The sequence below is a fragment of the Crotalus tigris genome, unplaced genomic scaffold, assembly GCF_016545835.1.
Source record: "Crotalus tigris isolate CLP2741 ecotype Arizona unplaced genomic scaffold, ASM1654583v1 scf7180000021465.51407817327:1047546, whole genome shotgun sequence".
NCBI lineage: Eukaryota > Metazoa > Chordata > Lepidosauria > Squamata > Viperidae > Crotalus > Crotalus tigris.
In genome coordinates this window covers 882425-905523 of record NW_024098522.1, presented here as the reverse complement: position 1 = coordinate 905523, position 23099 = coordinate 882425, and the positions used below count along the sequence as shown (strand labels likewise).

Below are 23099 nucleotides of genomic sequence, written 5' to 3'. Positions count from 1 at the left end.
GGTTTTTCCTGCTTTTCTCCACGTTGAAACTCATTTTGTTGGATAGGGCCCATTGTTCAAGTTGGCCAAGATCTTTTTGGATCCTGAGTTTGTCTTCTGAGGCCAGGAGTATCCAAGCTTAGCAGTTGTTAAGACTTGTGGATGTCAGCTGGCTGGCTGAGGAACCTGGGAGTTGAAGTCCAGAAGCCTTAAAGTTTGTGGAGACCTCTAAATAGCAATGGAATTGCTTTAACACAGTGTTTCTCAACTTTGACAATTTTAAGGCAAATGGACTTCAACTCCCAGAATTCCATAGCCACCAATACTGGCTGTGGAATTCTGGGCATTGAAGTCCACATGCCTTAAAATTGTCAAGGTTGAGAAACACTGCTTTAACAGTTGGCCATAGGGAGCAGAAGAGAAACTGCTACAAGGCTGAACTACTCATTCATCCCATTCAGACTTTTTTTTTTTTCAGTCACCACTTTGAAAGAAATCCAAGACTCAAGAAACTGAAGGACAACGTGTTTGTTTTTATTGCTACCCGAAGCCTTTCTCCATGAGACTGGCAAACACAGCATCTTCCACAGAGACCGTGAAGAGAGCTTTAAAATCAAGGAGGTCCTTTCAAGAAGGCTATTCCAAGAAGCAGTGCATTTAGAATTAGAACAGAAGATCTTTAAAAGTCTTTTTTTGTTTGTTTGTTTGTCCCTGTCTTTAAAGTTGTAAATTTACACAAACATAAAGGTCAGGGAGAAAACATAAGGAAGGGGGAAAATCTAAGATCATTTATACACAAAGCTACAATAATGGCCCAAAAGACACAGGTGCTTTCAATGCCCACCATTTTGTTTTGTTTCATTATATGTTTGCATTTGATGCACAAAGCTTTTCTGTATATAAAAACACAAGAAAGGTGTGATGTTTCGGTTTGGTCAGTCTAACAGCAGCCACAGAGGTTGTCTATAAAATTAAAATCCTAATTATTGTGCAGCTTAAACCTTCCGAACCAAACACGCCGCTCTTCTTGAGTGTCCATTTTTGCTTTCTACCCTAGGGCAGGTTACAAAGATTCCTTTTTGTTAAAAGAAAAACCTTAATTTTAAAGGCAAGTTTTTAGTTTTAGCTACCACAGTCAAAAGACTGACAGGATGACAGAAAACAAAAGAACTCTACAAAGAGAAGGGGTTTCTCTTTTGTTCGTGAAAGGGAAACTTACCCAAAATAAAAGTGCAAAAATAAAAATAAAAAATCGAGGGAGTCATACAATTTGGAAATGATTTTTAAAGAAATTGGGCAAAGGAAGTTCTTTAGAAAGGAAGGAAATTTGGAAGGAGGAGAGAACACAGCTGGAGAACCTGAAAAAGCGTTCAGCACACTCCGTGTCAATTCTTCGAAACAATACATGAGATTACAGTACACAACAGTAGATCGAGAACGGTGGAAACAAACAACACTACAGAAACGATTTTTGCTATTATTTTTTTTGGGGGGGGGGGTTGGTTTTGGGGATCTTTTTTTTTTTTTAAAGGACTTAAAATCAAGAGTTGAACTTTCAACAGAGCATAAACTATCATTAGGAAAACTAGGAAAAGAGGGGAAGATTCTTTTTTTTTCTTCTTTTTTTAAAGGATAGCTAGCTCCCTTCTGCTTAACCCAGTTAAGATACGGCCTTCTCTCCACTGGCCCAAAAGGCCAATGGTTGTCTGATGTTGCATCTGCACGAACGGGCTTTCCACCAAAGGCGCATGGGGACACAGGACTACAGCAATGTTTTTCAACCTAGCCAAGTTGAAGATGTGTGGACTTCAACTCCCAGAGTTCCCCAGCCAGCCATGCTGGCTGGAGAACCCTGGGAGTTGAAGTCCACACAGGTTCAAGTTGCTGAGCCTGAGGAACATTGGGCTACATGACAGAAACGGGCTGCAATGGCGGGCAGGGGGAAACGCTGCCTCCTTGCCATGAGACGTCGATGCCACACCCGGGGGCGGCCTTGCCTTCCCCGCTGTCTGGAGGACTCTCTTCATTGTACAACCGCTTGATCCCGTCATAGAACTCGTCCACTTCCATCTCTTCCACCTTGCGCTTGGCCGTCGCGGGCTTGCACCTGCCGGGAGGGAGCCTGTGGCGGCGGCGGAGCGAGGCGGATCCTTTGGCGGGCATTTCGGGCTTGCTGTTGTCCTGCCAATCGGGGACTGGGCCCACAGGGGCGTGGAATCGGAAGGCCCCCGTGGGGCAAGTCACCAGGTTGTGCTTGAGGGGACTGTAGAGGTAAACCGAGTTGGGCAGGAGTGGAGATTGCAGAGTGGAAAGGTGCTTGGACACCAGCTCCCGGCAGTGGATCAGCTGGGAGCTATCCATCTGGATTGGGGGGGGGGGGGAGAGAAAGAAAAGAGAGAGACAAAGGGCTTTTTTAAGTTGTTCAGTTGTGGTTGGAAGCATCAGAAGGGGCCCTGGAGGTCATCTAATCCAACTCCCTGCACAAGAAGAGGGAATCAACCTCTTCTCCAAAGCAGCCCATAAAGGCAGGACAAGAAGCAACGGGTGGAAACTAATCAAGGAGAGAAGCAACCTAGAACTAAGGAGAAACTTCCTGACAGTTAGAACAATTAACCAGTGGAACAACCTGCCTCCAGAAGCGGTGAATGCTCCAACACTGGAAGTTTTTAAGAGGAGACTGGACAGCCATTTGTCTGAAACGGTATAGGGTTTCCTGCCTGAGCAGGACTAGAAGATCTCCAAGGTACCTTCCAATTCTGTTATTCTGTAGGAATTCTAGCAATGGTGACCTCATGACAGGTGATACACCATGCCATTTTGGGTGACATGCCAAGACTCCGGACCTCTGGATATTGTGCGTCCAAAAATCATGCAAACATTCACCCACGATTTTCTGAGGCTCCAGAAGACCCGCGAGAACAGGACCTCTGGAAGCTACTTTGGAAGTGGGGTTTAAATAAAAACAAGAGCAATCCCCACACCCTTCCAGCACTGATGACATTACCTAGTTTGGTAATGAAACATCTGCAATAAAACACCCAATGTCAGAGAAGCATCAAGGACCCTACAGTCCTCCTCTCCACAAACACCACTCCCTTCTAGCACTGATGATGTTATCTAGTTTGGTAATGAAACATCTGCAAGGAAACAAGCAAGCCCAGAGAGCACCAAGGACCCCAATGTAACTCCACGCACAGAGGTCCATTTGCTCATTGCCAGGGTCTCCATCACAGGGCCAGACTTTGGTTCCTGCAGTTCCAAGACAGCATCAAGATAAAAGCCCCCCCCCCTCACCTAAGGATCAGTGGTCTCGTCCTACCTGTGCCTTGTGGAGCAATTCGATGATGAGAGCCAGCCAATCAGGAATCAGCTTCTCCACTTCCAGGCTCACGATGGCCAGGGCCAACATGGAGCCCTTGAACTGGAGGAGTTGGTAGCAGGCTAGGCAATGCAGTAAGTGCTTGGTCAGCAAAGCAACGTGCTGGGACGGATTCACCTTGGGCAAGCTGGTCAGCAGTTGAGGCCTGGTGGACAAGGCGACTGCATGGAACTGGAGTGGGATGAGAAAGCAAAGAGGGAAGCTTAGCATCTAGATTAGATAACCTTTGATTGTCATTTTTTCCTGTGGGCACAATGGCACGCATTAAAAATGAAATTCAGTTGCTTTCTCTCGAAGTATACACATACATAACACACATTTAAAACATACTGTATACAACATACATATAGACCTACACCCTTACATATAACTAACGTATAAATATTAATCACTGTCCAGCTTGAATACATAATGGAAGTTGAAGTCCACGAGTCATAAAGCGGCCTAGGCCGGTGATGGCGAACCTTTTAGAGACTGAGTGCCCAAACTGCAACCGAAAACCCACTTATGCATCGTCAAGTGCAGGGTGGGTGTGGCCCATTGGGTGGATGTGGCCCATTGGGTGGGTGTAGCCAATTGGGTGGGCGTGGCTAAGGTGGTAACGGCAGACTGGATGGGACTAAAAAGTTCAATCAATCAATTCCAACTTTGCAAGATCTTTTTTCCCCCGAGAGGTTGAAATTGACTGACTGAACCTTTTTTTTTTTTTTTTGCACATCGCGGCAGAAGCCTAAAGCAAAAAGGTTTTATAAAATCCAGCTGAAGGCCTAGGACTGGGGTGACGCCGTGCGTGCCCACAGAGAGGGCTCTGAGTGCCGCCTCTGGCACCCGTGCCATAGGTTTGCCACCACGGGCCTAGGCCAAGCCAGAGGTAGGCAACCTTGGCTCTTTTATGACTCGTGGACGTCAACTCCCAGAATTCCTCAGCCAGCCATGCTGAGGGAAAAGGGAGTTTCCAAGCTGAGCCAAACTGGCTCAGGAATTCTGGGAGTTGAAGTCCACGAGTTATAAAAGAGCCAAGGTTGCCTACCCCTGCTCTAGCTGATTCTTCCACTTCTGTTTTACATTCTCCTTTTTGACTGCTTTTTATTCCATTCTTCCCTTTGTCCTGTTTTGTTTTCCTCTTCATTGGCCAGGTTTTCTGTGACAGGTTATTTCTTCATTTAATTTATATCCTGCCTTTATTAATTTTTTTATATACGACTCAAGGCAGCAATGCATTTTAATTACTGCTTCTTCTTCCCATTTTTCCCCCACAACAGTCCTGTGAGGCAGGCTGGGGCTGAGAGAAAGGGACTGGCCTAATTGTCTCCTGGTGACTGGCCCAGGCACCCAGACAGCTTTCATGCTGTGAGACTAGAACTCACAGTCTCTTGGTTGACTGGCCCAGAGTCACCCAGCTGGCTTTCACGGCTAAGGCAGGCCTAGAACTCACCGTCTCCTGGTGATTGGCCCAAAGTCACCCAGATGACTTTAATGCCTAAAAGGTGGGACTAGAACTCACCATCTCCTGGTTTCTAGCCTTATCCACCAGACCAAACTAGCTTTCTATATATGTTGTGTTGTCTTTACTGAATTTGGCTGTTGTTTCTCAGGGTTTTAAAACGTATTTTGCCAGTCATGGCCCACAATTAAATACAAATACAATTGAGAGAGAGAGCAGCCTTAAGAATGTGACTCACAAGGATTACCTTGTCTTCTGGTACCCTGAAACCAGTTTAGGGGAAGAAATCTGGCAAGTGTCATTTGGGGGACAGAAACACACACTTCTCAGTGTTGTCAATGCAACTTTTGCAGTTGGACTCGACTCGGATTAAAAGAAATTGGAAATTGTTTTAGATTTGTTGGCAAAATGTGCCCCATAGGTGGTCCTCAATTTATAACCTGTCACTTAGTCACGGGTGTGTGTGTGTGTGGGGGTGTATGTGGTTACTTATGATTCAGATTCAGAATTCTCATAGTTGTTCTTCCTTGCCCCAGTCATATAACTGCATTCTATGTGCTGGGAAACTCGGCTGCATTTATGCCATTTGCAGACCCCTGCAGTCATATGACTGCATTTTACAATGGTTTCGCCAAAAAAAAAAAAGGGTATTTTTTTTTCCAGTTTTTGAAAAAAAAACACCCACCGCAAACCACTGGTTGGCTTGCTTAACAACTGTGGCGATTCACCAACCTGTTTTGTGACCGTCACAAGTTATGACTGCAAAGGATTGGCTCCATTTTGGTCGTTAACTCAAGGATCACCTGCCATTTCTGTTCTTCTGAAGTTTATATATACATTGAGAAATTCATCTGAATTTATATTCAGCTGCCCAGAGTCATTTTCTTACAAGATAGGTGGTTGGTAGGGGAAAGAAAAGAAAAGAAAAGAAAGAAGGGAGGGAGGGAGGGAGAAAGGGAGGGAGGGGGAGAGAGAGAGAGAGATAGAGAAAGAAAGAAAGAAAGAAAGAAAGAAAGAAAGAAAGAAAGAAAGAAAGAAAGAAAGAAAGAAAGAAAGAAAGAAAGAAAGAAAGAAGTTGGATGGGAGGGAAGGAAGAAGAAGGAAGGAAGGAAGGAAGGAAGGAAGGAAGGAGAGAAAGAAAGAAAGAAAGAAAGAAAGAAAGAAAGAAAGAAAGAAAGAAAGAAAGAAAGAAAGAAAGAAAGAAAGAAAGAAAGAAATTTTTGAAGTATGTTCCTGCTCTACCAATGCAAACTTGGTGTAATGGGCTGTGCTTCAAAAGTATGAGTTAAATGAAAATGGATTTGAATCCGTACACTAAAATTGGGTATGAAGCTGGGTGTTCTCCATCCGCCTCGTCTTAACCCTTGGCATTACTAAGACCAGCCATCTTTCCTACATCCTCCAGCTGAGAAAAGCATTAACAGTAAAAGGTTTTTGTCCCAAATATTTACAATGTGAAGGAAATCCAATGGAGTGGCTGTGTGAAGATCCCAGTTCAATTTATCCAGTATAATCTTCTCCATTCTGCGAATCTCTGCCGGAGAACAGCCACAAAAACTATCCCTGGCTAAGATCTTCAGCACTGGAATTTTCTGCAGGATTGAAGCCGAAAAGAAAACAGCGATGAGAAACATCCCAGAAATCATTGAGGAAAAAAAAAAGAGAGTTCCCAATCTTGATACCCTCTCAATACTAGTCAGCTACAATACCCAACCAACTTTTAGAAGAGGTAGTACATCTGTCCCATTTCATTATGCCAGGAGAAATCTCCTTCCACCTTAGATGAAAGAAGTTTTATGTAAGCTTAAAGACTAAAAACATTAATTTGGGGGGGGGAGGGGGAACAGCAAAAAAGGGTACTAGAATTTTGATTTTGGAAAGTTAAGGGGGTTAGATGAACTTTTGAAATTAACTGTAAAAAAAAAATCCTCCGATGGGAAAAATGTGCTAATTGGAAAACAAAGAGATGGTTAAGAGGGGACTTTGACTAGAAAACTCAGGATTATAATTAAAGGAGAAGAGATCCATTAAAACAATGGCACAAAATTATTTGACTTCAGAAAAAAAAATAAAGGCTGATTGGGAACAATGTACTCAAAAATGACTTAGTAGATTGTCTGATACTATAACAGAAGATATAGAAGAACAACAGATTTTTACAGGATAAAATAAACCGAGGCTGATTTGAATATGGATTTGAATGTATTAAAAATGCCAGATTACAAAAATGATGTGGAAGCAGAGGTTGTCGATCTAAATATGGATTTTAAAATGCCAGAGTATAAGAGTGATGAGGACAAAAGATGCCAAAATGCATTTACAAATGAGGTCTTAATGATTAAAAGAGAGCAGAGAAATAATAAATCTGAAGAGTAACTTGAACAGCCTTCTACTTATCTTGGATTTATTAATCTTTTATCTTTTGTAATCTCTAATAAAATTATTACATTTAGATGACCCACGAAGACACCTCTGTTTATTCAATTTTAGTACGGATCTGTTTTACTTTTTAAAAGTAATGAAGTGATCTGCCTTATTCCACTATGTTTTTCTGACTTTCCAATCTATGTACAGTTCTGGGATTTCTTAACACTCTCCTGTCCGAATACTTAAAATTCAGCTTTGGCTTTCAGAAATCAACTAAAATCAGCTAGGAGTTGCCACCTGCTGCAGACCTGATTACTCATTAGGCTAAATCATCCACCAGTTATAATTTGCAGAAAACTGTTTTACCAAATGATTAGTAATCCCCCTTGATCCAAATATCTCTATAGGTTGCTCTGAGGACATTATTTCGGGTGAACAGCTGGGCAAAAACTGTTTTAATTAAAGAATATCAGCAACAATATCTGGCAGCAAATATACCTTACAGATGACAAGGTATTTGCCTGCCACTGTAAATTCCCTCAGTCTTTAGAAGCAGCTCCAAAGCCTTTTTCAGCTGACAGGCAAAGCTGAAATAATCTAATTAAAAAAAGAAATATGATGACTCCTACAGTAGCAAACTGTGCGTCATGCCCTGATCTTTAATAAATGCAGTTAAGGAGCATGTAATAAAGAGCGAAGTCAAAATGTTTTAGTAAGCAAGTATTACTATTAGCAGGAATAGGAGACATATCCCTGTATTTGGGTAGCTGCGCCAGCAATCTGAAGTTGCTTCAAACCTTCTCTGCACCATCTCCACTCTGATGGGGAGAACTTTAAGTTGTGTGTGTGTGTGTGTTCAGCTCTTCTTCTGAAGCCTACGGAACCTCAAACACACACACACACCCAGCCTGATCCCTGAAGCACTGTGGGTGGCCTAGGAACAGCAGCCTTCGCTTGATTGCACATTTTGGAAAGAGTAATTGGAAACCACAACAAAAACTTCTCCAGATTTTGCCCTAAGTCATTCCTGCCACAACAGTTCAACTCTGGGTGGCCTCATGAGGCCTTGGACCTAGGTGGTCCCTCAACCATCTCAAGAGAGGTAGAAGAGAAGAATGTAGCTTAGGGTTGAACTGTGGGTCCTTGGTGCTGTTTGGGCTTGGCTGTTTTCTTGCAGACATTTCATTACCAAACTAGGTAACATCATCAGTGCTCTAAGGGAGTGGGTTCAAATAAAAATAAGAGCTATCTCCATTCCCTTCTAGCACCTATGATGTTATTTAGATGTTTCATTACCTAACTAGGTAACATCATCAGTGCTATGAGGGAGTGGGTTCAAATAAAAATAAGAGCTATCTCCATTCCCTTCTAGCACCATGATGTTATCTAGACGTTTCATTACCTAACTAGAGCCGAGGTGGCGCAGCAGTTAGAGTGCAGTACTGCAGGCCACTTTAGCTGACTGTGTTCAGCAGGTCAGCGGTTCAAATCTCACCAGCTCAAGGTTGACTCAGCCTTCCATCCTTCCGGGGTAGGTAAAATGAGGACCCAGATTGTTGGGGGCAATGTAAATATATATATACATTGCTTACTGGTGTACACCGCTTAGAGAGTGCTTGCACTTAAAGCGGTATATAAGTCTTATAAATAAATAAATAAATAAACTAGGTAACATCATCTGTGCTAGAAGCAGTGGGGTTTGCTCTCTGTTTATGTACGAGTATGTAACACTGTTGGTACCAACACTAACAGGGAAAGCCACTGCATATACACAGAGAGCAAACCGCACAGCCTTCTAGCACTGATGAAGTTACCTAGTTGGGTGATGAAAAGTCTTCACGAAAATAACCAGGGTCAGAGACCACCAAGGACCCCCAGAGGCAGAAGAAGTGGAGATGCTTCCTTGATTCGCTCCGTGAGCCAGCATCAAAGCAGATGTCCAAAGCCAAGCAAATTCCCGCTCACCCCAACCTCGGCAAGTGTTGAGAAGACTTACCTCATCTTCCTCAATGGTCTTGGTGGCAAGGAAGAAGCAGCTGATGGCAATACAGTTCAGGTACTTTGGGCGCGCCTACGAGGGAGAAAGGAGAAAGCAGGACAATCTCAAACAAGGCCCCCTCCAACCCTTTCCCAAGAAACTTGGATGCCAAGCACAGGTTATCTCAGTCCGTGAGTTCACTGCTCTTTGCCTTTTCTGCAGCTGCTTTCAGAAAGCCATAGTAAACAGGAGGGACGACAATCAATATTCCATTATGAGAAGCAAACCTGGAACCCACCAAGCCTTTTTAGCATAATTGGCACCTGGCGAGTCTCCAGGTCTTTAGAAAGGAGAGAGGGAGGGGCTCACTGCTAGCAGGGGAGATCCATAGAGAGCAAAAAAAAAAAAAAAATCAATGAAGGAGGTTAAGTGAAGTGCAGCGGGTGCCAAACGGCGTAAATGCAATCGGAGACTTGGCTGGCGTTTTGCATTATCATCTCCGCCTTGCCGGAGAGTCAGTCTTGGAGCAGGATATTGCAAACTCTAAGAGGAAGGGGTGGGGGCGTAGGGGGGGGGGAATGACGTAACCCAAATGGGCCACTGAATACAGGCGAGTCCTCAACGTACAACCACAACGGAGCCCCAAATTTACGCTGCTCAGGGAGACATTGGTGAAGCGAGTTTGGCCCCCATTTTATGACTTTTCTTGCCACGTTGGTTAAGGGAATAGCAGCAGTGGTTGAATTGGTAACACGGTTACGAAGTGGAATCTGGTTTCCACCTTTGCTTGTCCGGAGGTCGCAAAAGGGGATCAGATGACCCCAGGACGCTGCAACCCATCGTAAATCGTGAGTCAGTTGTCCAAGCATCCGAATGTAAATCACGTGACCATGGGGATGCTACAAGAGTTGTTAAGTGTGAAAAATAGTCGTAAGTCACTTTTTTCAGTGCCGTTGTAACGCTGAACGGCTGCTAAGCAAACTGTTGTAGGTCGAGGACTGCCTGCAATTTTCCCAATTTGGGGCCAAATTCCAGTCCTTTGTCCTAGAAGTAATCCATGAGAGGTTCTGGGGTTGTTAGTACCTCAAAATGTTCCTAGCTGACATCTCCCTTGAGCGAGGGTCTTCGAAGTTGGCCCTTTTAGGACTTGTGGACTTCAACTCCCAGAATTCCTCAGCCAGACACACGTGTGAGGAATTCTGGGAGTTGAAGTCCACAAGTCATAAAAGGGCCAACTTCGAAGACCCCCGCTTTAGAGTGACAGAATTGGTGGCAATAAAAACCTTAGCCAGATGAAAGATTTGCTGGTTCAGGGGGGAAAAAAGCTGAAAACTGTTGATTCATTGACATGAAATAAGAATTACTCAGTTTAAAGTAGGGGTCTTCAAAGTTGGCCCTTTTATGACTTGTGGACTTCAACTCCCAGAATTCCTCAGCCAGGCACGCATGCCTGGCTGAGGAATTCTGGGAGTTGAAATCCACAAGTCATAAAAGGGCCAACTTTGAAGATCCCTGCCCTTGACTGTATTATAGGTTCCATCGATTGTGGATTATCATCCAGTAGGACCTGGAAAGGGGGTCGTCTCGGTGATGGCCCCTTCTTTATGGAACATCGTTTTCTGTGAGGTATGATTGGCCCCCACCCTGCTGCTTTCCCAAAAGGCCTAAAAACACGGTTTTGTCAACAGGTCAGAGGACCATAAATGGAACTGATCAAAGTGACTAATCTGATTGTGTTGTTGCTGCCATGGACGGCTGTGGTAAGGTTTTTTTTTAATGGTTTTATTATGCAATGGCTCTTTTTAATTTTTTTTTTAATGCTGTAAGCTGCCCAAAGTCAGCTATCTGCGAGTTGGGCGGTTATATAGATTTGTTTAATAAAATACATAAAAATAAATACAGGTAAAGTCCTCGTCGTATGACCACAACCGAGCCCAAAATTTCCACTGCTAAGCAAAACGGTTTTTAAGTGAATTCTGCTCCATTTTTCAAACTTTCTTGCCACAGTTGTTGAGTAAATCACTGCGGCTATTACATTAGTAACACACTTGTTGAGTGACTCTTAGTTTCCCCATTGACTCTGCAAGGTCGCAAAAGGGAATTGCGTGACCCCGGGATACTGCAAACCATCATAAATACACGCAAGTTTTGATTGTGACCAGGGAAATGCTATAATGTGTGAAAAGCAGTTGTAAGCACTCAGTGCTGTTGTAACTTGGAACGGTCGTTAACAAATTTGAGGACCACCTATATCGGCTCCTACATCCTATTCGTGTGGGGAAGGAACCATTAAAATATGGTTTTTATGATTAACCCCAGTGATAATTGTATTCGCTCAACATTGGAAAAATGAAGATTTACCAACGGAGGGAGAGTTAATTAAAAAAAAATTGATTGTGCAGAAATGGACAGATTGACCTTGAAAATGAAAGAAAAAGAAGATTCAGTCTATTTTAGAACATGCAATCCTTTTTATCAATGGCTAGAAAAACAAGGTAAAGAGAAAGGAATTTAAGATGTATTAGTAAGTTGAATGTTAGAACCCAGACAATATGTTGCTGATAAAATACTAAGCACTTGTGATTATAGAAAATTAATTTTATACATTTGTGTGTGTGTGTGCGCGCACGCGTACACACACACACACAAAACAAACAAACATGGTTTTTCTGGAGAGCCCAGAAATAAACTGATGATAACAGGGATACCACTATTATGGAACTTGGATGTTTCAGCTGCTCCTCAAGGCACTGTTTGTTCATTTTTATTTATATATTAAAGTGGGACTTCTCGCCCACCCTCACTTGACGGTGTAGAAATGTTTCTCAGAAGACAATTCCAAGTGAGACACGAGTCCTACTTGCTGAAGGACACCTGTAGGATCTAATTTAAGAAATACTTGCTTCTACTATCTTAAGGCTGAGATCTTTTCCTTCATTATTCTCAGATCTTTCAACAAGTGTGAATTGCAACTAATTTTATGAGCAGAAACAGAAAACTCTGCAGGAACAAAAAACTTAAGAAGTTTAGTGGGTTGGTTAAGGATCAGACTAGAAACAAGGAGACGCTGAGTTCTAATTCCGCCTCAGGTGACAAGTCAGCCAAGGGACCTTGAGCCAATCACACACACTCTAGGACAGTGATTCTCAACCTGCGGGTTGGGACCCCATTTGGGGTCGAACGACCACTTCACGGGGGTCGCCAAACAACGCAGTCCGCCATTTTTTTCCCCCTTTTCCTTAGCTGTGCTACTCCCTTTTATTCTATTGGCTTTTGAAAGCCAATAGAATAGACTTTCTTGAATAGAGTCTAATTCTATTGACTTCCAAAAGCCAATAGGAATTGTCCAGGCTGTCTCTGCCCTGCTGAGCCCGCCCAAAGTCCCATTCTGCAAACCGTGCTGCACCAGTTGAGTAGTCCTCGATTTACGACTGGTTGAGTAGTCCTCGACTTATGACCGGTTGGGGGTCGCGGCATTAAAAAGGTTGAGAACCACTGCTCTAGGAAGCAGGCAACAGGAAACCACTTCTGAAAAATCGTGCCATGAAAACAACAGGGACTTGTCCGGGTTGTTGCCAGGAGTCAAAAACTCACTCAAAGGCAACACACTGAGTTCTACCCACAGAAATGAGAGCTGTGCCCTCTGAACCATAAACAGCTATGCTGTTTCCTTCTCTCTGCCCAGAGATGATGGAAGAAAGGGATTGAAGAATTATTTGGAAGAGGAAGAAGAAAAACAAGGGAAGATTTTAACTAAGCAAAGCTCCATTCCGAGCTGGAAACTGTGCCGAGACTTAATTTGTGTCAGATGGTAAAGCTCTAAGCTGCCCAAGGCTTAAGGAAAGAGCTTTAGGAGAACATTAGGACTGCTAAAAAAAGAGCAAGATTTCGGGGTTTACATTTTCTATTAAGCTCTTCTTTTTGTAGAGCTTTCTAAATTACGTTTCCTGTGCTGGGTAATACTGGTGTCCAGTTCTCTGGGGTGTAACGGTCCAAAGAGGTTTATAAATTTATCTGTTGTTATTAGTAGAAATAGAGGCAGGAAGGGATATTCCTTTCAGTAACAAATAATAAATAAATTATATTATTATTATTATTATTAATAATAATATATAATATAAAATAATAATAGTTGAAAGGGACCTTGGAGATCATCTAGTCCAGTGGTTCTCAACCTGTGGGTCGGGACCCCATTTGGGGTCGAACGACCATTTCACGGGGGTCGCCAAACAACGCAGTCCGCCATTTTTTTCCCCTTTTCCTTAGCTGTGCTACTCCCTTTTATTCTATTGGCTTTTGAAAGCCAGTACAATAGACTCTCTTGAATAGAGTCTAATTCTATTGGCTTTCAAAAGCCAATAGGAATTGTCCAGGCTGTCTCTGCCCTGCTGAGCCCGCCAAAAGTCCCATTCTGCAAACGGTGCTGCACCAGTTGAGTAGTCCTCGACTTACAACCAGTTGAGTAGTCCTCGACTTACGACCGGTTGGGGGTCGCGGCATTAAAAAGGTTGAGAACCACTGATCTAGTCCAACGTAATTTAGGACAAAAATGATAGAGGCAAACAAATCACAGTATAAGGACTTTCACCCTCTGCTGAGAAAAATATGGCAATGGGAATATATGGCATTATGCCTACTAGAAGATATAGATCAGTGATGGCGAACTGAATGCCCAAAATCTAGCCCCGCCCTGCTCCCCCACCTGCCCCTGCTCCGCCCTTATCCTGCCTGCTCTGCCCCCACCCCACCACCCCACCCACCCGCAGGACCACTCACCGCTTCCATGGCCCGCTGCAGATCGCCCAGGAAGCCCAGCAGTGCCATGGCGGCCATGCATGAGGGCGGAGTCTTGTCCCCGCTGCCTGGCTGCCATGTCCTTGGCTGCGCTGCTCCACGTGGGCCGCTCTTTGGGGCGACTCTCCTCTGGGGGGCTGCTGGTGAGGAGGGGGACGCAGGGGGAGGTGCGGCTGGGACGACGGCACGTGTGCCCACAGAGAGGGCTCTGAGTGCCGCCTCTGACACGCGTGTCATAGGTTCGCCACCACTGATATAGATAATCCTCGACTTACAACAGTTCATTTAGTGACCATTCAAAGTTACAACGGCACTGAAAAAAGTGACTTATAACCTTTTTTCACACTTTGCAGCATCTTCATGATTACATGATCAAAATTCAGATACTTGGCAACTGGTTCACATTTATGACGGTTGCAGTGTCCTGGGGTCATGTGACCTTCTGACAAGCAGTCAATGGGGAAGTCAGGTTCACTTAACAGCGATGTTGATAACATCTGCAGTGATTCACTTAACGTGGCAAGAAAGGTCATAAAATGGAGCACAAAAACTCACTCAACAAATGTCTCACTTAACAACAGGAATTTTGGGCTCAATTGTGATTGCAAGTCAAGGACTACACCTGTATACTACCTATATACAGATAGTCCTCATTTAATTATAATTTTTTGTTTAACGACCATCACAAAAAAGCTTATAAAATTCAGTGTGGTCACATGGTGACTACTTAACAACTGCAACTATTTATGACAATGTCAGTTTTGGGTACCACGATGTAAAAAAAAATGTTGAGACTCTAGAAAGAGTGCAGAGAAGAGCAACACAGATGCTTAGGGGACTGGAGGATAACACGTATAAGGAACGGCTGCTGGAATTGGGTATGTCTAGTTTAATGAAGAGAAGGACGAGGGGGGACATGATAGTCGTGTTCCAATATCTCAGGGGCTGCCACAAAGAAGAGGAAGTCAAGCTTTTATTATTATTGTTGTTGTTGTTGTTGTTGTTAAGTCCGGCTCAATTACAGGACTATCTGCATTCCAGTTTCTCCCAGTCTGGTGCCTTTCAATGGGCTGGATTTCTGTCCCATAATTCCCAATGATTGGTTAGATGCGGTAGGAATTATGGGAAGAAAATTTCAATAGATACGAAAGGCACCAGATTGGGGAAGGCTGCTCTACACGTTCCTCCAAAAAGAAGTCCTGCTGTGTTTCATTAAGTTTTTGCTCCCAGCAAAGTCAACATAAGATTCTATCTTTAATTTCTGCTGGAGGCTTAATTTAACCTGGTAAACAGGGAACACTTTGCCTTCTTTCCTCCCGTGTTCAAATAAGAGAGTGAGGGAAATGTGCTTTTTGTTAGTCGACATTAATTCCAGGCAAGAAAATAGATCCATTCCCTAAAATGGAAACGGAAGTGGTCCAAAATGATCTTGGTTTTAGTCTAAGCAACGGGCTCTTTGGACTGAAAGTAGAAAAGTACTGTTCCCCGGGTTTATGGAGATTCTCAATCATACAGGTCGCCGTTGTCATAAGGTGCTTTTTCAAAAGGGAACTGGACTTTTGTGGCTTTTTTCCTTGAAAACGTTTCACTTCTCGTCTAAGAAGCTTCTTCAGTTCTAACTGACTGGTAGGGAAAGGAAGGATTCATATTGGAGCTCTCTAGAGCTAACGACGACACTCAAGAGTACTAATAACCAGATGACTGCAAAGAATATAAATCCTTCCATTTATATTCTTTGCAGTTATCTGGTTGTTAGGTACTCTGAAGGTCAATTTTTTTCAGTGCCACTTCAAAGAACACTTGTAATGCTCTGTGCCTCTTCAAATAAGTCACAGGCCTCCAAACGTGGCAACTTTACGACTAGTGGACTTCAACTCCCAGAATTCCTCAGTCAGCCATGCTACTGAGGAATTCCTCAGTCAGCCATGCTGAGGAATTCCTCAATCAGCCATGCTACTGAGGAATTCCTCAATCAGCCATGCTACTGAGGAATTCTGGGAGTTGAAGTCCACAAGTCATAAAGTTGCCATTTTTGCAGACCCCTGAAATAAGCCGTTGAAAGAGCTGGGAAAACAGAGAAGGCAGAGCAATGGGCACTGTTCAGCTCCAGCCATGAATGAACTACATGAACATGGAGGAGGTGATGGCCTTCAGCAGAGTATGCTCATAGAGATGCACAGCACAAAACCCCTTCGTCTCTGAGCAGAGTAAGTCAAGCATCAAGAGTCCAGGTGAACAGGAAATGGAAGATTTCGTCTCCAAAAGGTTTTGCGCAGGCTGGGACGGAGCCAGGAAGAGACCCAACTATCAACCCTTTGCAAAGATCTTAGAGGTCAAATTGTTACCTTCACAGCAGCTAAAAACCTGTCCAACAGGCTGACGGCCAGAGAAAGCGTTTCCGGATAAAGGTGGAACTGGCATCTGAGTTTGGCCAGCCACCGAATCACTTCGTCCCGCTGGGTTGGAGAAATGCCTGCATCCTGTAGAGTAAAAAGAAAAATAAGATTAAAAACAATCTCTCTCTCTTTCTCTCTCTCTCTCACACACACACACACACATTTTTCACAACCACTTATTTAATCATTCATCTATTTTTCATCCCTCTTTATCTATCAGTAGCCATCTTCCAACCATGTTACTTTAGCTAACTGCAAAGCCAGTCCAACTATACCAGCAACTCAAGATGTAACAAGGCATTTTTGAGGAGTGCCAGTGAAGCTTCCCAGAAACCCTGAGGTAAAACTGTCAAGACTTTGCACAACCTATGGAAGGATGTTTCAGGTGGGGTGGTGTAGCTGCTTACAGAAACTCCACAGATTGTGCTGCAGCAGCCCTTGACTTGCAGGATGTCCAAACACACAAAATTACATCACCAAAAAATGGCACTTCTAAAAAAAATCATAAAGAGTAAATTTGGCAAAGAAAGGCCTAAGCTAGGGGTCTTCAAACTTGGCCACTTTTAAGACTTTTGGACTTCAACTCCCAGAATTCCTCAGCCGGCCAGGGCTGGCTGAGGAATTCTGGGAGTTGAAGTCCACAAGTCTTAAAGTGGCCAAGTTTGAAGACCCCTGGCATAAGCTAAACACAATGACAAATGGGGACCTGGGGTCTTTTCAGGGCTTCCAAGAAGCATTTGTTAGTAAAATGGGCATTTGTTAGTAAAATGTCTAGCTTCTTTATACAAGGGACCAATCTCATCATCAATATAACCCTTCACGCAAAATGTTTCTGAAGCTTTTTTAGGTTCCAAAATGCTCTTAAGGACAGGGCCATGCTGGCTCAGGAATTCTGGGAATTGAAGTCCACAGGTCATAAAGGGGCCCACGATAGCAGTGTTCCAATATCTAAGGAGCTGTCATAAAGAAGAAAGAATCAACTTATTTTCCAAAGCGCCTGAGGCAGAACAAGAAACAATGGATGGGAACTAATGAAGGAGAGACGCAACCTAGAACCAAGGAGAAATTTCCTGTCAGTGAGAACAATCAACCAGTGGAACGGCTTGCCTCCAGAAGTTGTGGATGCTCCAACACTGGAGGTTTTTAACAGAAGATTGGATGGAAAATTCCTGTCTTAAAATGGCGGATGTACACCTTCAGTTTTTTCCTATTAAAAAGATGATGGTGGTGGAACAGAATTTCAAGGCTGAACAGTCTGGCTGCTGCTGTTCCATGTGGGAGGCCTGTCAATCTCAAATATTTACATTCAGCTGCCCGGTAGGGCAGAGAAGAATTTCCCTCTGGGATGGTTGGCTGTTGGCTGAAGAGATGTCAAAGCTTTCCTTAACCATCTGTGACTTGAGTGTTCAGCATCACTGCAGCAGGGGCTGGGTGAAGACCCCACATGCGCCACGCACCATTTGCAAAGAGAGTAGGAAGCCACAGATGGGGTCCTCAGCTGGCCAGACAAACATGTGCCAGACAAACATTGGGGGTTCTGACATGGCAGTCCCCATATCCCCCTTCCATGGCTATTGTTCAGTCACTAAGTCATGTTTGACTCTTCACAAACCCAAGGACTATAGCACACCAGGCCCCTCCTGTCCTCCACTGTCTTCTGGAGTTTGCCCAAATTCATGTTCACTGAGTCAATGACCCTATCTAACCATCTCCTCCTCCGCCGTCCCTTTCTCCTTTGGCCTTCCATCTTTCCCAACATCAGGCTTTTTTCCAAGGAGGCCTCTCTTCTCATTAGGTGGCTAAAACATTTGAGCTTCAGCTTCAGAATCTGCCCTTTCAAAGAACAACCAGGGTTGCTTTCCTTTAGGATTGACTGACTGCATCTCCTTGCAGTCCAAGGGACTCTTAAAGAATCTTCTCTTATTGTTCACTATTGGTACATAATTCATTCACCTTCATATGTGGGCAGAGAAGAACACCGTGTATGTTACATGACCTTGTATCTATGTATATATGTGTGGGTGTCTGTAAAGGGGCGTTGTCTTACCTGAACGCCTTTTCTCAGCAGGATGATGTAGAGTCCAATGGATGGATGGGTTCTATGACAGCCTTCCTGCCCGGCAGACTGGGTAAAAAACTTTGGCCACACCCTTCCTTTGGGCGTGACCCCAGTTTTGACTGAGGCGAGAAAGTTTGTTGTAATTGATATGGTAGCTCCTTGTCCTATACCTGCCTAGACCTAATACCTGGGTGGGCTTGGACTCTACATCATCCTGCTGAGAAAAGGCGTTCAGGTAAGACAACGCCCCTTCTCCAGCAGGATGGCTGTAGAGTCCAATGGATGGGACATACCAAAGCCCTCATGTCCCCCTGGGAGGGAGCGTCTAGGCCACTGAATCCTGAGCAGATACGACTTGCTGTAGCACTCTTCTACCAAAGGCAGCATCTGCTGCGGCAAAGGAGTCTAAACGGTAATGCCGAATGAAAACAGAAGGCGAAGACCAAGTTGCGGCCTTGCAAATCTCTTCCACCGACGCTTGTGTCAACCACGCAGCAGATGTAGCTGCGCTTCGTGTTGAATGGGCAGTCACGTGTGTGGGCACTGGAAGTGCCTGCGAGACGTAGGCTTGGGCTATACAGGCTCTGATCCACCTTCCTATGGTAGAAGATGACACCTTCTTTCCCATAGTTGATGGTTGAAAGGAAACAAATAATGCTTCCGTCTTACGGAAGGAAGAAGTGCGTTTCACGTAGAAACACAGCGCTCTACGTACGTCCAGCTTGTGCCATCTGTGCTCTAGCCTATGTCTGGGTTTTGGGCAGAAATCAGGAAGAATCAGTTCCTGAGATCTGTGGAAGATGCTGTTTACCTTCGGAATGAAAGCTGGATCTGGTCTAAGAACGACCTTATCCTTGAAGAAGGTACAAAGATCCTTCCTCACTGACAGTGCCGCTAGTTCTGAAATTCTCCTTGCTGAAGTAATGGCCACAAGAAAGGCTACCTTCAGCGATAAATGATGAAGAGAACATGAGTCAAGAGGCTCAAAGGGTGCTGATGTCAAGGCTTGAAGAACTTTAGGCAAGTTCCAAGACGGGTACCTGTGTATAACAGGAGGTTTAGTGTTGGCCGCCCCTTTTAAAAAGGCGCTAATCGCTGGATGTTGCGCCAGGGAGGTTAAGTTGTCACATTTCCAATTTTATGCGGGAGAAAACCCGAATAACCAAAGACCTATATATATATGTGTATGTGTGTGTGTGTGTGTATGTATATGTATGTATGTACGTATATATACAGGTAGTCGACTTACAACCACGATTGAGTACAAAATTTCCACTGCTAAGCAACAAACTCACTGTTAAGTGAGTTTTGCCTCATTTTACAATCTTTCTTGCAACAGTTGTTAAGTGAATCACAGCAATTGTTAAATTAGCAGCACAGTTGTTCAGTGAATCTGACTTCCCCTTTGATTTTGCTTGTTAAAAGGTTGCAAAAAAAAAAAAATCACGTGACCCTGGGACACTGTAATTATCATAAATACAACTCACTTGCTAAGCATCCAAATGTTGATCACATAACCACAGGGATGCTGCAACGGTCATTAAGGGTAAAAAGCTGTCATAAGTCACTTTTTCCCAGTTCTGTTGTAACTTTGAACGATCACTAATCAAACTGTTGTAAGTAGAGGACAACCTGTACTACCATATTTCCCTGAAAATAAGACCAGATCTTATATTAATTGTTGCTCCAAAAGAAGCATCAGGGCTTATTTTCTGGTTAGGTCTTATTTTCAGGGAAATACGGTACTAAATGCACCCGTCTGGTTGATGATCTTAACTGGGGCTTATTTTTCGGTTGGGTCTTATTTCCGAGGAAACACGGTAGCTATCGAGACTAGTGGATTCTGAGATCAAATATCTAGCACCACAGTATGATTTATACAGGGCACCCTGCCCAGAAACCTAGCATAAAACTGAAGCAAATAAGTGTCTAATAATAGCAGAAGAGTTAGTACTGGAGTAAGCAACCCTTCCAAAGCACTGCCTGACAATACCCAGCTTATGACTTGATCCAAATTAAGCGCTTAGTACAGGGTGTACCGACCTCAGCGCACCGCTGCAAATGCTGAATTGCCTGGAATTTGCAGAGGGTAGCTGCGATGGGGGCACCCTGTGCCAGGAATTTATTTTGGACTGGGTCTTCAAGAAGCAGGTAGCGTGGATGTAAGCAGACTCTTCTATATCAACATTTGTAATGCGGGTGTTTATTTGGACACATGCTGCAGCTTATGTCTTGTCTGGTCAGAGACTCTATGAAAAGGTTTAGAAAAGCAAGACAAAGTATCATCCAAAGGATAAAAGCTTCCCTTATTAATATAGGGACATGGGTAAAGATGAAGCTCTAGAGCAGAGTGTGTGAGTGAGTGAGTGAGTGAGTGAGTGTGTGTGTGTGTGTCCAATCTTGGCAACTTTAAGTCTTATGGACTTCAACTCCCAGAACTCCCCAGCTAGCAGAGCAGATGAGTCCAATCCTGGCAACTTATAAGACTTGTAGAGTTCAACTCCCAGAATCCCCCCCAGCCTAGGAAATGAAGTTCACAAGTCTTAAAGTCGCCAAGATTGGACACCCCTACTCTAGAAGAGAAATATTCCAACTAGCAGAAGGAACCTATTTCGGACGGTACTTGCCATATGTGTGGACCCCTCCCGAGTCCAATCTGTCATTCGGATTATGCAATAAAGCTTAGAGCCAAACAGGAAGGATTTTCTAGCAAAGTGAATGCAAAGTCTAACAGCCTCACAATGGGTTGCGAATTACACACACAGGGTGGACAGCTGGAAAAAAAAAAAAAAAAAGAGCAGCATAGATGGAAGATTGGAACAGAACGCAGCGCCAGATCGGAGAAGGCAACTGAAGTGGCTGTTGGCACCACAATTCCCCCAACCAAGCAGGCTGGGGATGATGGGAGGTGGGGTCCATATCAACTCAAACACAGGGCCCATCCTTTTTGCAGCTGTACTTTTTCCATGCAGGATGTAAGTAGTCTTGATTTACAACCAGTCGCTTAGTGAATGTTCAGTTATGACAGATCTCCCCCCCCCCCAAAGGGTACTTGTGACCTGGATTTGAAATTTTGATGGGCCCCCCAAAAGGTCACGTGATCTCATTTAGCAACACAAATGTTGGGTCAATTATGGTCGTTAAGTCGAGGACTACCTGTATTTCAGTTAGTCAAAACACTGAGCAAGGTCAAAGCTCATGTTCTCACCACGTCGATGCAATGTATTGATTTTATTTTATTGAATTTTTATGCTGCTTATCTCCTTTATAAGGTGACCCTGGGTGGAGAAGGGAGAATCTGTCTTTTGCAAACTCAGGACCAAACCCTCAGTGGGCAAACTCAGTCCTGCTTCTTTTCTACCAAGCAAAAACATTCAGAAAAGCCTTGGATGAATCACATGAAGTAGCTGCCGTGGGCAAAGCCGTTGCCATGGTTTTCAAACAGTCTTGGCTTTCAAGACAAAATACTCGCACCCACAAGTTGTGCCCGCATCCCAAACCTGGCACCTGGCCAACTGCAATCATAGAACTATGAAATTGTTTCTGCCAAGGAGAGGCAAGCAGGACCTTGGCACTCCTAAGCGATTGGATTGTTCCTTGGCAAAGCGCGTCCCAACTCTATAATCTTTCTAAAGAGGGATCAGCCACCTGCAAAGTCTACAGCAGGCATGTCAAACTCATGACGTGATGTTGCGTGACTTTTTCCCCATTGCCGGCAATGGGGTGAGTGTGGTTTTGGCGTGATGCATCCAGCCCGTGGGCCGGCAGTTTGACATGCCTGGTCTACACTGTAGAACAGTGGTGATGAACCTATGGCACGCGTGCCAGAGGCGGCACTCAGAGCCTTCTCTGTGGGCACGCACGCCATGCCCCTCAGATGGCAGCCATCCTCTTCAACCAGCTGCCCACCAACTTGCCGAGGTCCTACGTGGCCGGACGCATCCCAGCACCCATGCGCTCACTGGTCTTTGTATGCGGGGGCTGATGGTGTCAGACAGCAGCCGCCCCTGCCTCACGACATTGGCACCCCCACCTTGCCTCGCCTCACCCCGCAGGATGAGCCTCCTGCCCACCACCCCACCCACCAGAGACCCCCTGGATCTCCCCCAAACCCTGCCTGGCCCCCACAGGTATCTCTCCCCAGGAGCAACATCGAGCTGGCCACGCCCACCCTGGCCACATCCACTTATTTGCCATGACCCCTGTAGCCATGCCCATCCAGTGGGCCACACCCCCCAGAGGGCCACGCCCACCCAGCGATATATAAGTGCATTTTGGGTTGCAGTTTGGGCACTCGGTCTCTAAAAGGTTCGCCATCACTGCTGTAGAAACTTGGCAAACATATAGTAATCATCAACTTTTACAACCGCAATGTGGCTGTTAACATGCTTTTTTTTTTGTTTTTCTGCTGCAGTTGTTAAGTGAACGATGTGGTTGTTAAGCGACTCCAGCGTCTCCCATTGACTTTGCTGGCTGGAAAGGTCGCAAGTTGTCAGGTGCAAGTAGCCAGGAACAGGAATCGAATTCGAAGCATTAAAGGTTTATTATATGCTACCTACACACAAAATTCTGATCTACTGACAGTCAAATCAAATTGGCGCCAGGTAAGAGGGCTGAACTTAGGCCTCTTGCGGCTATGTAAGGATTCCAAACTGATGACGCATTTGACCCTGCCTTCAGTCTCTGCCAGGTCATCTCCTACA

The 23099-nt window shown here is 44.4% G+C and overlaps 1 protein-coding gene across 2 annotated transcripts in view; it reads right to left on the bottom strand.

The window, feature by feature from the left end:
- Positions 1 to 492: 492 nt before the first annotated feature.
- The window catches only part of CCNI (cyclin I), a 47700-nt gene continuing 25093 nt past the window's right edge, over positions 493 to 23099 (bottom strand). The window contains exons 3-8 of one of the 2 annotated variants that reach the window (XM_039318710.1): positions 16287 to 16421; positions 9166 to 9240; positions 6254 to 6394; positions 3299 to 3529; positions 1860 to 2340; positions 493 to 1791 (exon numbers count right to left, since the gene is read on the bottom strand). In XM_039318710.1, coding sequence (XP_039174644.1) covers positions 1885 to 2340; positions 3299 to 3529; positions 6254 to 6394; positions 9166 to 9240; positions 16287 to 16421 — 1038 coding nt within the window. In that variant the 3' untranslated portion in view covers positions 493 to 1791; positions 1860 to 1884. Of the gene's footprint in view, positions 2341 to 3298; positions 3530 to 6253; positions 6395 to 9165; positions 9241 to 16286; positions 16422 to 23099 lie in introns of both variants that reach the window. The other variant, XM_039318709.1, reaches the window with a different exon arrangement.